Source organism: Stenella coeruleoalba, assembly GCF_951394435.1.
Source record: "Stenella coeruleoalba genome assembly, chromosome: 8".
NCBI classification, from domain to species: Eukaryota; Metazoa; Chordata; class Mammalia; order Artiodactyla; family Delphinidae; genus Stenella; species Stenella coeruleoalba.
In genome coordinates this window covers 47,783,134-47,797,438 of record NC_137154.1, presented here as the reverse complement: position 1 = coordinate 47,797,438, position 14,305 = coordinate 47,783,134, and the positions used below count along the sequence as shown (strand labels likewise).

Below are 14,305 nucleotides of genomic sequence, written 5' to 3'. Positions count from 1 at the left end.
GGGACTAGTAGCCTGGGTGAGTCATTAAGGGTCTAAGCCCAACACTGTTTTCCTAGAACGATAAACTGATGATCAGTGGTATACCCAGAAGTGTTTGGCCTGACTGGACTGACTCATGATAACCAAATTTCCAAATGAGTTTAATAGTTGATTGTCACATCTGTAAACACTAAGGTGATCGAACTCTTGGATCCAATAAGCACCTGTACTTCCTCTGGGAAAATGTATGATATGGGTTACAATGTGATTCTCTGGTTTCCTTGATTATTATTCAACTAGAAGACATTTTACTTCATGGTGTTTATCATTAAATCCAGTGCCTTGGGACTTCCCTGGTAGTCCAGTGGCTAGGGCTCCACGCTCCCAGTGCAGGGGGCCCGGGTTCAACCCCTGGTCAGGGAACTAGATCCCACATGCATGCTGCAACTAAGAGTTTGCATGCCACAGCTAAAGATCCCACATGCTGCAACTAAAGATCCTGCATGCTGCAATAAAGATGGAAGATTCCGCATGCCGCAGCTGAGACCCGGAGCAGCCGAATAAATAAATAAATAAAAGATCACGCTGTGTATTTAAAAAAATAGATTAAAAAAATAAATCCAGTGCCTTCATTTCAGCGACAGAGATATAATTTCTAAGTGACCTATGCACACAAGATGTTTGCTTAGCCTGCTTTTCCTCCTTAGCATTGCTGTAAACACACAGACCAATTTGTACTTCCTTAGCTACTCTCACAGCCTCTCAGGGTGCCACTTCTCTCAAGCAATATTTACAACAAATATGAGCTAGATGCTGAGGGGGCTAAAGGTTATCTCTGAGGTTATGCTCTTGTCCTCAGGTAACTCACAAAGTACAGATGGCAGGGAAATAAATATAAAGCCAACTATATATAGATTCCGTATGTTGTTAAAAGGATATGGCAGAAGGAGCAAGGAATGGGACAGAAGACACTGAGTTACTTTAGTCTTGAAAGATAAAGAGGATTTTGTTATGTGCAGATATTCTAAGCAGAAGGAAAGAAGAGAGAAGAAGGGGGGAATGCAGATAGATGTGATATATTTGGGGGAAAATGGATGGGTATGGTTGGAAAATAGGGTGGGAACAAAGTATGGAAAGAGAACCCAAGGCCAGGTTGTGGATGCTCTTGCATGCCCTACAAAGGACTTGAAGGAAATGCCTTTCTGTATGTAGCTTCTTTCTTCTTCAGAAATATGACTTTTAGATTCCTGGGCAGCATTTTTATTTCAAAAATATATGAGCAACTGAAGGCACAGAGATCTGTGAGTTCCTTGGGAAAGTTATATCCATTTTTTTTTTGGTATTGATAGAAATAAGTGTTTATACCCTTGATCTGGGAAGCTTACTACAAAACAACCTATTTGTGAGAGAAGGCAGTTTTACCTGCTGGCTTTTTTCCTGCTCATTAAGAAATCTCATCTGTTTTTACTAGTAGTGTTAGACCTTCCTATGTGCACCCTAGGTTATAGATAGAAAAGGCTCAGAGAGAAGGCTCAAATACCTGGGCATCTCTCCTAGGAATAAACTAATAAAACCTCACAGCTGAAGATCTCACTTCTCTTTTTTGTTTCTCACAGAGTGATGGGCTGGGTTCTCATTAGTGCATGTTGTCTGGATCTGTCTTCTGCTATTTTGAACAACCCAAACCTGAAGAGCCTGGACCTTGGGAACAATGACCTGCAGGATGATGGAGTAAGAATTCTGTTTGAGGCTTTGAGACATCCAAACTGCAATATTCAGAGGCTTGGGTGAGTTCAGTTTTCCATTAGGAAAATGATACCTATTTGGTGGCTTATACAGCTAGAAGAAATTTAGTATATGGAGAGATGATGAAAAATAAATGGGGCTAGAAGGTAAGTTATTCTCAGAAATGAGAATCTGAATTTCATATATACGGATCAGTATATTACATGTTATTAGTATAGAAGCCATATTTCACATTTCTTTGTGTCCCCCTTAGTACTTTGGACAGGGTATGTATTAAGTAAATAGCACTTAATTTAGGTCTTCCGTGTTCTGTCATCCTTAGATATTCCATCTGTCCTTGAATTACTTTTTCTTATTAAATCAAAGGTTTTACTAATCATTTTCTATCTGGAAAAATGCTGTCTGTGGTGTCAAGGAGCTTGCAATCTAATAAAATCTCGTCCTATGTTCTGAGTACTTTTTATGTTCAATGATGTATTGTTTAGATTTTTATTTTCTTTTTAAATCTTGAACTGATTGATATTGGCTAGTACATTTTTACTTATACAGCATGAATTATTGACCTCTGGGTCAAGAATTTTGCTCTACATGTGGGAAGCCTAGACACTATGATACGTCTTCCTGGCTCTTCCAAGAAAGTGCTGCTTTTCTATGTTTCCATTGTCAATTTATATATGTATTTTTCACAATTCTGATGTAACTTTGGGGTCTGAATTTTAATTTTATTCTGCTTGTAACCTAATAAGTTAGCCTATTACTGTTGAGTGGATGCTGGCAGGAGACGTAGAATCCTATCAGAGACAGAGGACTTCATTCCTCAGAGTATAGCCCCATAAGCATTGGGCATGTTTGTGTCAGTTTCCTGAGTGCCCCAGGTCCCACAGGGTTGATGTGGAAGACTTGGATGGATGCCTCCACATGCAGTGGGTTGCATTCCAGGAGAGGAACGCTGAGTTTGGGGAACTCACCATTTTATAGCAAGCAGAGAGCAAGCCTGCCCTTTGTCCTGGAGGGAGACATTTCTTCATCCCTCAAGGTTGCTCACTGCACACACATCCTAGGAAACAGCCAGGTAAAGTATTGTCAGGGCCTTGCATTTTTGTCAGTACAACATGTGGGAGAGTGAAATACCCATGGAAGAATGTCTCCCCAAAATATCCAACACTTTTCTGACACAATACAGTCTTCGCTTCTGGTGAATTTTCACGTGGATATGCCACTCCACTGGCCACTCTGATTAGTCTGACCAACAGAAGCTGGGACTAAATTTGTTCAGTTTGTCTCATGTGCCATTTAATTAAGGCTACTATCAACAGGACTCCAAGCACAGGATGAGGCCAAATTGTAGTACTGGTTTAAACCATGCCCCAGGGTCCTGGACTTAGCAGCTGAGTAACACCAGGAGGAACAATGGGTCTGGTTTTCCATTACAACTCATGAAAGGGAATTTAGAATGACCTGCTGCTCTTGGTGTCATTGGCAGTAAATAGAGGAGGCCAAAGATGGGCCAAAAACAACCCCTTCCCCGTTAAAGAGCCATTCAGTGGTCTACACTTCCCCACACGCACACACATAACCTGAAGGTGCACAGGTCGCTCCAGTGTGGGGTTTGTTGTTATATTTGATTTGGGTCACCATTACCTTGATTTGGTTATATCAGGTGGGCAGTGCCACTGAGTAGTTACAACTGCTTTGTTTGCCATATGTGACATAACCCACAGCTGTTCCCAGCATCAAGAGAGCTTTATGAATTCGTATCAGTCAGACTGAAGCAAAGTCATACTGTGTTTATACACACGAGAGGGGTCCACATTTGGGGTCTGCCATTGATGGCCTCAGCACAACAGAATATCTCAGGGTCTGCCATGTCTGTGTGAAATTTTCCATTCTCATAGCATGTGGACAGCATGACAACTGGACGGTGGGTCAGGTTGCCAGCCGCAGCTGCTGCTTGACACAAGCAGACCACATAATTATTTTGCCAGGCAGTAGTGTTGGATCTAGGGTGAAAAAGAGAGCCTTAGCTGTTCTCCCCACTCCCTGAACCTCCCAGGTTCTAAGGTGCTCCTTCCCCAGGTATTCGTGTTTCTAGTCTTCCCCCCAGCCATGAAGTCAGTGTGTCCCACCCCAGTGTCTATAACTTCGCTTTTTCTCTAATCATCTGCCACTGGCACCGAGGCCTTCAGTCCAGAGCACTCAGGTGGGAAAGGGACAAAAGCAATTTTACAACATTTATAGAAACCTGTTATATTCCACATCTTGGCTTGTAGGGGGAGTTGTCCAGCATTGTACTCAACCAAATGATCATTATCCTCATGACCTAGAGCCTTGTCAATCCAAAAGAGAATCCAGGGGCTTCCCTGGTGGCGCAGTGGTTGGGAGTCCGCCTGCCAATGCAGGGGACACCGGTTCATGCCCTGGTCCGGGAAGATCCCACATGCCGTGGAGCGGCTGGGCCCGTGAGCCACGGCCGCTGAGCCTGCGCGTCCGGAGCCTGTGCTCCACAATGGGAGAGGCCACAACAGTGAGAGGCCCTCGTACTGCAAAACAAACAAACAAACAAAAACAAAAAAACACAAGAGAATCCAGGCATCTGATCTGAATGAAGTTTGAATCCCAAAGACCCTTTTTGGCTGGCCTGCCACCTGGAGGGTGTACCAATCAGGGTGGCCTGGAGTTGCTGTTAGGGAAAGAAAAGCATCATGCTGAGGAATGGTCAGGATACAATCCTGAAACTTCAAAATAGTTTTTTATAGAACCTTCTATCCCTTTCATCCTAATCATTACCCAGGAGGTGGCCAAAAAGAGATGAGGCATTTCAGGGGATAGCCACATTTAGTGACCAAACTGCCCCACTAAGGAATGTAGACCAGGAGTTGGTGAGGGAGGTACAGTCAGTAATCTTTTTGATTTAATTTTGAGGGGCCAGTCCAGAGATTTTTTGCATATCTGAAATTGTCTTAGTTTTCTATGAACTTGAATCGCCGCTTGGTTGTGTTCATCATATTCTGGTTATCCTCTCAGGGTTCTGCAGAGTCTATTCCCTGCTAGCATTGACTCTTGTTGTAGAAAAGTCTGAAACCAGCTGATTCTTCCCCTTCAATATCCTTACTGGTTAAAAAGAATTTTTTTTGGCCTGTAATGTCCTTAGAATTTCTTCTTTGGCCCAATAATTAGTCTTGTGTTGAATTTTCTTTATCAATATTTTTTCTCATATGCCATTTAAGTCTGCAGATTGTGCTCTTTTTTCTGTAGCGTTTCCTATCTTTAGATTCTGCTTATCTATTTGTCTTATTTTTTTCAACATGCTTATGTTGGATCTCTTTTGTCTGTATTCCTTATCCATAATTTTCTTTAATCTTTTAAAACTCATTCTTCTTTTGCTGGATTTTTCTAACTCATCCTACATATTCCTAAGTGTATTTTTAGCAGTTGTGACTTCTTTTTGCTTCTTTTAATGTGACCTTCATTCTATAATTTTTATTTTTCTCTTCTGTTACTTTTAAGCTCTGCCAAATTATATTTTAAACATTTTCTTTATAAAATGTAAAATACAGAAAAATAAATAAAACTAATATTTTAAAAAAGCAAACGTGTATATAATCACACTCAGATTAGGAAATTGAATTTTCCCAGTAAACTAAATTCCGCTCAATCATCCCTCCCAAATCACAGCCTCTCTCCTCTTCAAGCAGTAAACCTCATCTTGACTTTTATAGCAGTAATTTATGTGTCTTCCTTTACAGTGAACCATAATATATGTAATCATAAACTCTATACTTGAAATTTGCTTGATTTTGAACTTTATAGACAGGGAATCATACTTTATGTATTCTTTTGTGTTATGATTTTCTTTTTGCTTAATGTTATGATTGTAGGAGTCATCCGGTTGTTTCACGTGGCTGTTCTCATTCATTTTTATTGCCGTAAAAGATTCCAATGAATGACCATATGATAAACTATTGCTATCCTAAAACAAATAGACTGCCAGATATTTCTCTGGCAAAAATAGGTTTATTGGGGATCAGCAGAGAATCGTAATTTGGGGACTGTAACCATAATGAGCCATGTGCAAGTCTCCACATGGCAAGGAAAGGAGAATGCGTTGATAGAGAGGAAAAGGAAGCTGGAAGCGCTACAGTAAACTAAGAGTCCACGGCTTTTCACTGGCTAAGTCCTTGCCAGGAAAGTCCTTCTTCCAGTTGGGCTCTGCTATCTTTGCAGGGTGTGAGAGCTCCCTCTTCTGGTCTCCCAACTCTACTTAATTGAGGTTTCTGTTTATTAGTTCTCCTCTACTATAGAACCATTCCATTGTTGGTGGACTTTCGGGTTGTTTTCATTTTTTTTCTTTAATGATTAGTGCTGCTCTGAGTATTTTAATACATAAATTGCGAGATGTGTACACATTTATGTAGGGTAAATAATTGAGTGGAATTGTTATATCATGGGGAAAATCCCCAAGGATTGTACCAATTTATTCTACCACTGGCAGTGTGTAAGAGTTCCTGTTGCACTCTATTCTTGTCAATTTTGTCAGACTCAATTTTTTAAATTTTAGCCAGTCGGGTGTGGTTTTAGCATATGGTTGTGTAGGACTGAATTTATTTCTTCTTTGAACTTTGTAGAAATTTCTGGTGAAGCTATATGATCTGGAGTTCCCTTTTTGTGGAGAGTTTTTTGACTTCTCACTCAATTTTTAAATAATTATATATTTATGTAGGTTTTCTCTTACTGAGTAATTTTTGGTAAGTGATATTATTCCTGTGATTTTATCCATTTCAGCTGAATTTTAAAACTTACTGGCAAGTGTCTAGTATTATTATATTATTAATCTGCTTAATTTCTAAATCATCTCTAGTGTTTAGATAGCTAGTCATGTTTCATATTTCCTTCTTTTCCAGCAGGCTTCAGGTTATGATTTTCCTTCAAATCACTGCATTAACTTCACCAGACAAGTTTTGATATTATCTGTAGTGTTTTCTTATTTTGAGTCTAAAATAGTTAACTTCCCTTATGACTTTTTCTTCAACCCATGGATTATTCTAAAGTGTACTCCGTAATTTTCAAACATAAGAGGGGTTTCTTATTATCTTTTTATATTTAATCTCTAGCACTGTAGTTTGAGAACATACTATGCATGATTTCAATTTTAAAAAATTTGTTGACATTTATTTCATGGCCCAGTTTTTATATGTGTTCCAAAGTGTGCTTAAAAAGAATATGAAGAGTTGTGGGTTGCGGTATTTTGTATCAGTTAAGATTGTTAATTCTGTTGCTCAAATCATCTGGTATTTTTAGTGATTTTTTCCCAGATAATTCGATTATTGTGAAAAATACATTAAAATATCTGTTATAATTACAGATTTGTGTATTTCACTTTGTAGTTCTGTTAGTTTTTATTTTCTATATTTTGAGACTTTTATTAGAGACTGCAAATGATTATGTTTCCTGATGAATTCTTGATAACCTTTCATGTCTTATAATGCTTTTAACCCTAAGGTTTATTTTGTGTGATATTTATGTACCTTGTGTCATAATTAGTGATATTGTTGCTCCACCACATTAATGTGTATTCCATGTGGGCAGTAACTGAAAAATATGTTTATATACTCAGCACTTATATAGGCACTCAAATGTTGAATGGCTAGATAAACAGAAGGTGAAAATTAAAATTAGTTGGTAGGGGGGATCATCAGGTCCGAAAGGTTGAGTTTAACATACTTCATCAGTTCATGGTATTATGTATATATTTTTTAATTTATTTTTTTATTGAAATATAGTTGATTTGCAGTGTTGTATTAATTTCTGCAGTACAACAAAGTGACTCAGTTATACACATATATGCATTCCTTTTTGTGTTCTTTTCCATTATGATTTATACCAGGATACGGAATATAGTTCCCTGTGCTATACAGTAGGACGTTGTTGTTTATCCATTCTATATGTAATAATTTGCATATACTAACCCAGAACTCCCAGTCCATCCCTCTCCCAGCCTCCCTCCCCCTTGGCAACCACAAGTCTGTTCTCTATGTCTGTGAGTCTCTTTCTATTTTGTAGATAGGTTAATTTGTGCCATATTTTAGATTCTGCATATAAGTGATATCATATGGTACTCGTCTTTCTGACTTACTTCACTTAGTATGACAATCTCTAGGTCCATCCGTGTTGCTTCAAATGGCATTATTTCATCCTCTTTTATGGCTGAGTAGTATTCCATTGTGTATATATACCACATCTTCTTTATCCATTCATCTGTCGATGGACATTTAGGTTGCTTCCATGTCTTGGCTATTGTAAATAGTGCTACTATGAACATAGGGGTACATGTATCTTTTTGAATTATAGTTTTGTCTGGATATATGCCCAGGAGTGGGATTGCTGGATCATATGGTAATTCTATTTTTAGTTTTCTGAGGACCCTCTCTACTGTTTTTCATAGTAGCTCACCAATTTACACTCCCAAACCAACAGCACAGGAGGCTTCCCTTTTCTCCACACTCTCTTCAGCATTTGTTATTTGTAGAGTTTCTAATGATGGCCATTCTGACTAGTGTGAGGTGGAACCTCACTGTAGTTTTGATTTGCATTTCTCTAATAATTAGCCATGATGAGCATCTTTTCATGTGCCTATTGGCCATCTGTATGTCTTCTTTGGACAGATGTCTATTCAGGTCTTCTGCCCATTTTTCGACTGGGTTGTTTATTTTTTTGTTGTTGAGTTGTATGAGCTGTTTGTATATTTTTGAAATTAAGCCCTTGTTGGTCACATCGTTTGCAAATATTTTCTCCCATTCCATACGTTGTCTTTTCTTTTTTTTATGGTTTCCTTTGCTGTGCAAGAGCTTGTAAGTTTGATTAGGTCCCATTTGTTTATTTTTGGTTTTATTTCTATTGCCTTGGGAGATCGACCTAAGAAAACATTGGTACGATTTATGTCAGAGAATGTTTTGCCTATGATCTCTTCTAGGAGTTTTATGATGTCTTTTATATATTTAAGTCTTTAAGCTATTTTGAGTCTATCTTTGTGCATGGTGTGAGGATATGTTCTAACTTCATTGATTTACATACAGCTGTCCAACTTTCCCAGCACCACTTGCTGAAAAGACCATCTTTTTCTCATTTTATATTCTTGCCCCCTTTGTCGAAGATTAATTGACTGTAGGTGTGTGGGTTTATTTCTGGGCTCTATTCTGTTCCGTGGATCCAGTTCATGGTATTATATTGTCTATGGTTTATGCAAGGGCCTTCTGTCAACTATTGGTTGGTTGATTAGTTGGGTAATTTATATCCATTAACCATGTCCCCTTCTCACCTATAGGCAACTTACCTAATGTGTTTGAAATATGCCATAGAACTATATGTACCTTATAAAAGATGCAATGTTATTTTTAGAGGTATGAAATTTTTGCATAAATGGCATGGTGCCATTTATATACCTTACCTTTTTTTCCCTTAATTTCTTTAAAATACACAGGACATTTAAAAAAATATATTAAAAAAATTTCTTTTTCATATTATTTTTCATTGTGGTTTATCATAGTATATTGAATATAGTTCCCTGTGCTATACAGTTAGGACCTTGTTGTTTATCCATTCTATATATAATAGTTTGGACCTGCTAGTCCCAAACTCCCAATCCAACCGTCCCCCACTTCCCCTCCCCCTTGGCAACCAAAGACTGTTCTCCATGTCTGTGAGTCGGTTTCTCTTTTGTAGGTAAGTTCATTTGTGTCATATTTTAGATTCCACATATAAGTGATATCATATGGTATTTCTTTCTCTTTCTGACTTACTTCACTTAGTATGATAATCTCTGGTCCAGCCACGTTGCTGCAAATGGCATTATTTCATTCTTTTTTATGGCCGAATAATATTCCATTGTATATATGTACTACATCTTCTTTATCCATTCCTCTGTCGATGGACATTTAGGTTGTTTCCATGTCTTGGTTATTGTATATCTTGCCTTTTAACACTCAATACCATATTTCTAAAATCTACTTATGTTGCTCCATATATATATATATATAATACATATATATATATATATATATATATATATATATATATATTTTTTTTTTTTTTTCCAGTACGCAGGCCTCTCACTGTCGTGGCCTCTCGTGTTGTGGAGCACAGGCTCCGGACGTGCAGGCTCAGCGGCCATGGCTCATGGGCCCAACCACTCTGTGGCATGTGGGATCTTCCCGGAATGGGGCACGAACCCATGTCCCCTGCATCGGCAGGCGGACTCTCAACCACTGTGCCACCAGGGAAGCCCGATAAATGCTTCATTTTGTGAGCAGCTTGCGGGATCTTAGTTCCCTGACCAGGGTTGGACCAGTGATTGAACTCCGGCCCATGGCAGTGAAAGCACCAAGTCCTAACCACTGGACTCCCAGGGAGTTCCAAATACATGCTTCTTATCAAGGGGATTTCTAACAAATTTTCAGATAAAGGAAAATTCTTTTGCTTTTTAAACTAAATTTCAGAGCATTACAGAGGAAGATAACTTTTCCATTTCATTTTATAAGGTTAGAAAAACTTCAATAATAGAACTTACAAAGATAAATTTACAATTGAATGTCACTTATGAATATATATGCAAAGATCAAATATATTTGAAAATTAATTCTAACAGTTAAAATATACCATGATTCTTATGATTTATAACAGAAGTACAAGAGAGGACAAGTATTAGTTGACTGATGGAGAAAGACCAAATAACCACCTTAATTTATTATATGCTGAAAAGGCATTTAATAAAATTTAGTCTTTTTGGTCAGGTACTTCCATAACATAAGGACTGTTTACCCTGAGCTAACAATATACTAGAAGCAATGCCACTTACATTTTGAAAACATGCCTGGTATCACTGCTATCAGGTAACCTATGACCAGGATTAGGGTGAGGCAAGTGAGGCACTTATTCTCAGGGTTGTGCAAGTTCAGGGTCAGACACTGTCTTTATTTAAATTTTTAATATTTGGTTATCATGGATATTTTTGCACTAATTTTGATTTTAAAAATATTCCCTAAAATATTATTTATCTTGATTACTGAATTTTTTTGGCATCTTCTCAAATTTGTGCATCAGGCAAACCACTCCCCTCATCCTAAACAGAGCTCTGTGTTAGGGATGGTTTGCAATTTTATCAATAAATAGTGTAGTTAAGGAGTCAAATAGGATAGTCAAAGAATCAAATAGGGTGGTCAAAACAAATGTTGGATTTGTTGATTCTTTACATTTTGTCTGTTTTCATTTTATAAATTTATTTTGTAAATTCTTATTTTATCATTTCTGTTATCTTTGAATTTTTGTCAGTATGCTAACTTCTTTTTTTTTTTTTTTTTTTTTTTTTTGCGTTACGCGGGTCTCTCACTGTTGTGGCCTCTCCCGCGGCATGTGGGATCTCCAGGACCAGGGCACGAACCCGTGTCCCCTGCATCGGCAGGCAGACTCTCAACCACTGCGCCACCAGGGAAGCCTGATAACTTCTCAAGTTAGATTCTTATTGACTTCCAACCTTTTCTTTTATTACAAGCATTAAGAATATAAATTCCCTTCTATTTACATTTTAGCTGAATTCCCATGCTTGACCATGGAGTCTTTTTTGTTTATTGAAGTACAGTTGATTTACAACATTATATAAGTTTCAAGTGTACAACATAGTGATTCACTATTTTTAAAGGTTATACTTCATTTATAGTTGTTATAAAATAATTGGCTATACTGTTGTACAATATATCCTTGTAGCTTATTTATTTTATACATAGTAGTTTGTACGTCTTAATCCCCTGCCCCTATATTGCCCCTCCCTTCTTCTCTCTCTCCCCACTGATAACCACTACTTTGTTCTCTGTATCTTTGAGTCTCTTTCTTTTTAGTTATATTCACTAGCTTTATTTTTTAGATTTTACGTATAAGTGATATCATACAGTATCTGTCTTTCTCTCTCTGACATTTTTCACTAAGCATAATACCCTCCAAGTCCATCCAGTATATGGAATATTTTAATTAGCATTCATGTCCAAATATTTTGATTTACATGAATTTTTTTTTCTGTGACCCACATGTCACATAGAAGTGTGCTTGTATATTTCCAAACTTAGGCATTTTTTTAACATCTTTATTGGAGTATAATTGCTTTACAATGGTGTGTTAGTTTCTGCTTTATAACAAAGTGAATCAGCTATACATATACATATTTCCCCATAGCTCCTCCCTCTTGCATCTCCCTCCCTCCCACCCTCCCTATCCCACCCCTCTAGGTGGTCACAAAGCACCGAGCTCATCTCCCTGTGCTATGCAGCTGCTTCCCACTAGCTAGCTATTTTACATTAGGTAGTGCATGTATGTCCATGCCACTCTCTCACTTCGTCCCAGCTTACCCTTCCCCCTCCCCGTGTCCTCAAGTCCAGTCTCTACATCTGTGTCTTTATTCCTGTCCTGCCCCTAGGTTCTTCATGACCTTTTTTTTTTTTTTTTTTTAAGATTCCATATATATGTGTTAGCATATGGTATTTGTTTTTCTCTTTCTGACTTACTTCACTCTGTATGACAGACTCTAGGTCCATCCACCTCACTACAAATAACTCAAATTCGTTTCTTTTTATGGCTGAGTAATATTCCATTGTATATATGTGCCCCATCTTCTTTATCCATTCATCTGTTGATGGACATTTAGATTGCTTCCATGTCTTGGCTGTTGTAAATAGTGCTGCACTGAACATTGTGGTACATGACTCTTTGAATTATGGTTTTCTCAGGGTATATGCCCAGTAGTGGGATTTCTGGGTTGAATGGTAGTTCTATTTTTAGTTTTTTAAGGAACCTCCATATTGTTCTCCATATTGGCTGTATCACTTTACATTCCTACCAACGGTTCAAGAGGGTTCCCTTTTCTCCACACCCTCTCCAGCATTTCTTGTTTGTAGATTTTTTGATGATGACCATTCTGACTGGTGTGAGATGATATCTCATTGTAGTTTTGATTTGCATTTCTCTAATGATCAGTGATGTTGAGCATCCTTTCATGTGTTCGTTGGCAATCTGTATACCTTCTTTGGAGAAATGTCTATCTAGGTCTTCTGCCCATTTTTGGATTGGGTTGTTTGTTTTCTTTCTATTGAGTTGCATGAGAGCCATTTTTAAAGTTACCTTTTTGTTATTGTTTTTAACCTAACAGAGTTCAGATAATGTGAAAATGTTGTTTGAAATTAGTTAAGATATAATTCATGGCCTAGTATGTAATCAATTTTCTATGTGTGCTTGAAAAGAATATGTATTTTCCCATGACTGAGTGTGTGTACATGTGTATATATCCATTAAATCAAGCTTTTTAATTATGCAGTTCAGATCATCTTGTACTAATTTTTGTTGCTCAATCTATAAATTATTGAGAACATTTTCTTTAAATCTTTTAATATGATGGAAAAGTTTATTTTCTTATAGTTCTTTAAAATTTTCCTTTAGATATTTTGAGGCTATGGTATTGGGTAAATGTGGTAGAGGTGTGTCACAGGCAGCTTTGAGCTCACATGCTTTCAGCTTAGCAACCAAGGGGAAAAGATCTCTTTTATTCCCCTGCTTTAGTTTAAAATGTCTTCCAAAGACTCTAATTCGTCCATTGTGGATCCAGTGATGCAGTTAAATAATTTTTGAGGATTTCAAATCATGGCTCTTTCTAAATCATGGCCCTTTGGTTATACAAATGCAAAATGAACTCTTGTCAAAGAATATTATCAATTCATTAGTAAGGGAACCAGTGAGATGCAGCTTTACAAAGCATTTGACGAACAAGTGTTTATATATCCATCATGAATAGCATTTAAAAATTTTTTAATTTTATTTTGGAGTATAGTTGATTTACAATGTTGTGTTAATTTCAGGTGTATAGCAAAGTGATTCAGTTATAAATATACATATATCTATTCTTTTTCAGATTCTTTTCCCATATAGGTTATTACAGAGTATTGAGTAGAGTCTCCTGTGCTATTACAGTAGGTCCTCTTTGATTATCTATTTTATATACAGTAGTGTATATATGTTAATCCCAACCTCCTACTTTATCCCTCCCCTCCCCCTTTCCCCTTTGGTAACCATAAGTTTGTTTGCGAAGCCTGTGAGTCTGTTTCTATTTTGTAAATAAGTTCATTTGTATCAATATTTTTTAGATTCCACATATAAGTGATATCATATGATATTTGTCTGACTTCACTTAGTATGATAATCTCTAGGTCCATCTATGTTGCTGCAAATGGCATTATTTCATTCTTTTTTTATGACTAATATTCCATTGTATACATGTACCACATCTTCTTTACCTATTCATCTGTTGATGGACATTTAGATTGCTTCCATGTCTTGGCTACTGTGAATAGAGCTGCACTGGACATTGGAGTGCAAGTATCTTTTTGAAGTATAGGTTTCTCTGGATATATGCCCAGGAGTGGGATTGCAGGATCATATAGTAAATCTATTTTTAGTTTTTTAAGGAGCCTACATTCTGTTCTCCATAGTGACTGTACCAATTTACATTCCCACCAACGGTGTAGGAGGGTTCCCTTTTCTCCACACT

The 14,305-nt window shown here is 37.4% G+C and overlaps 1 protein-coding gene across 1 annotated transcript in view; it reads left to right on the top strand.

Moving 5' to 3' along the window:
- Positions 1 to 14,305, top strand: part of NLRP14 (NLR family pyrin domain containing 14) — a 51,845-nt gene that overhangs the window by 24,353 nt on the left and 13,187 nt on the right. The window contains 1 exon segment of the mRNA XM_079929556.1: positions 1,546 to 1,766. Within this exon segment, the coding sequence (XP_079785682.1) occupies positions 1,546 to 1,766 (221 nt within the window).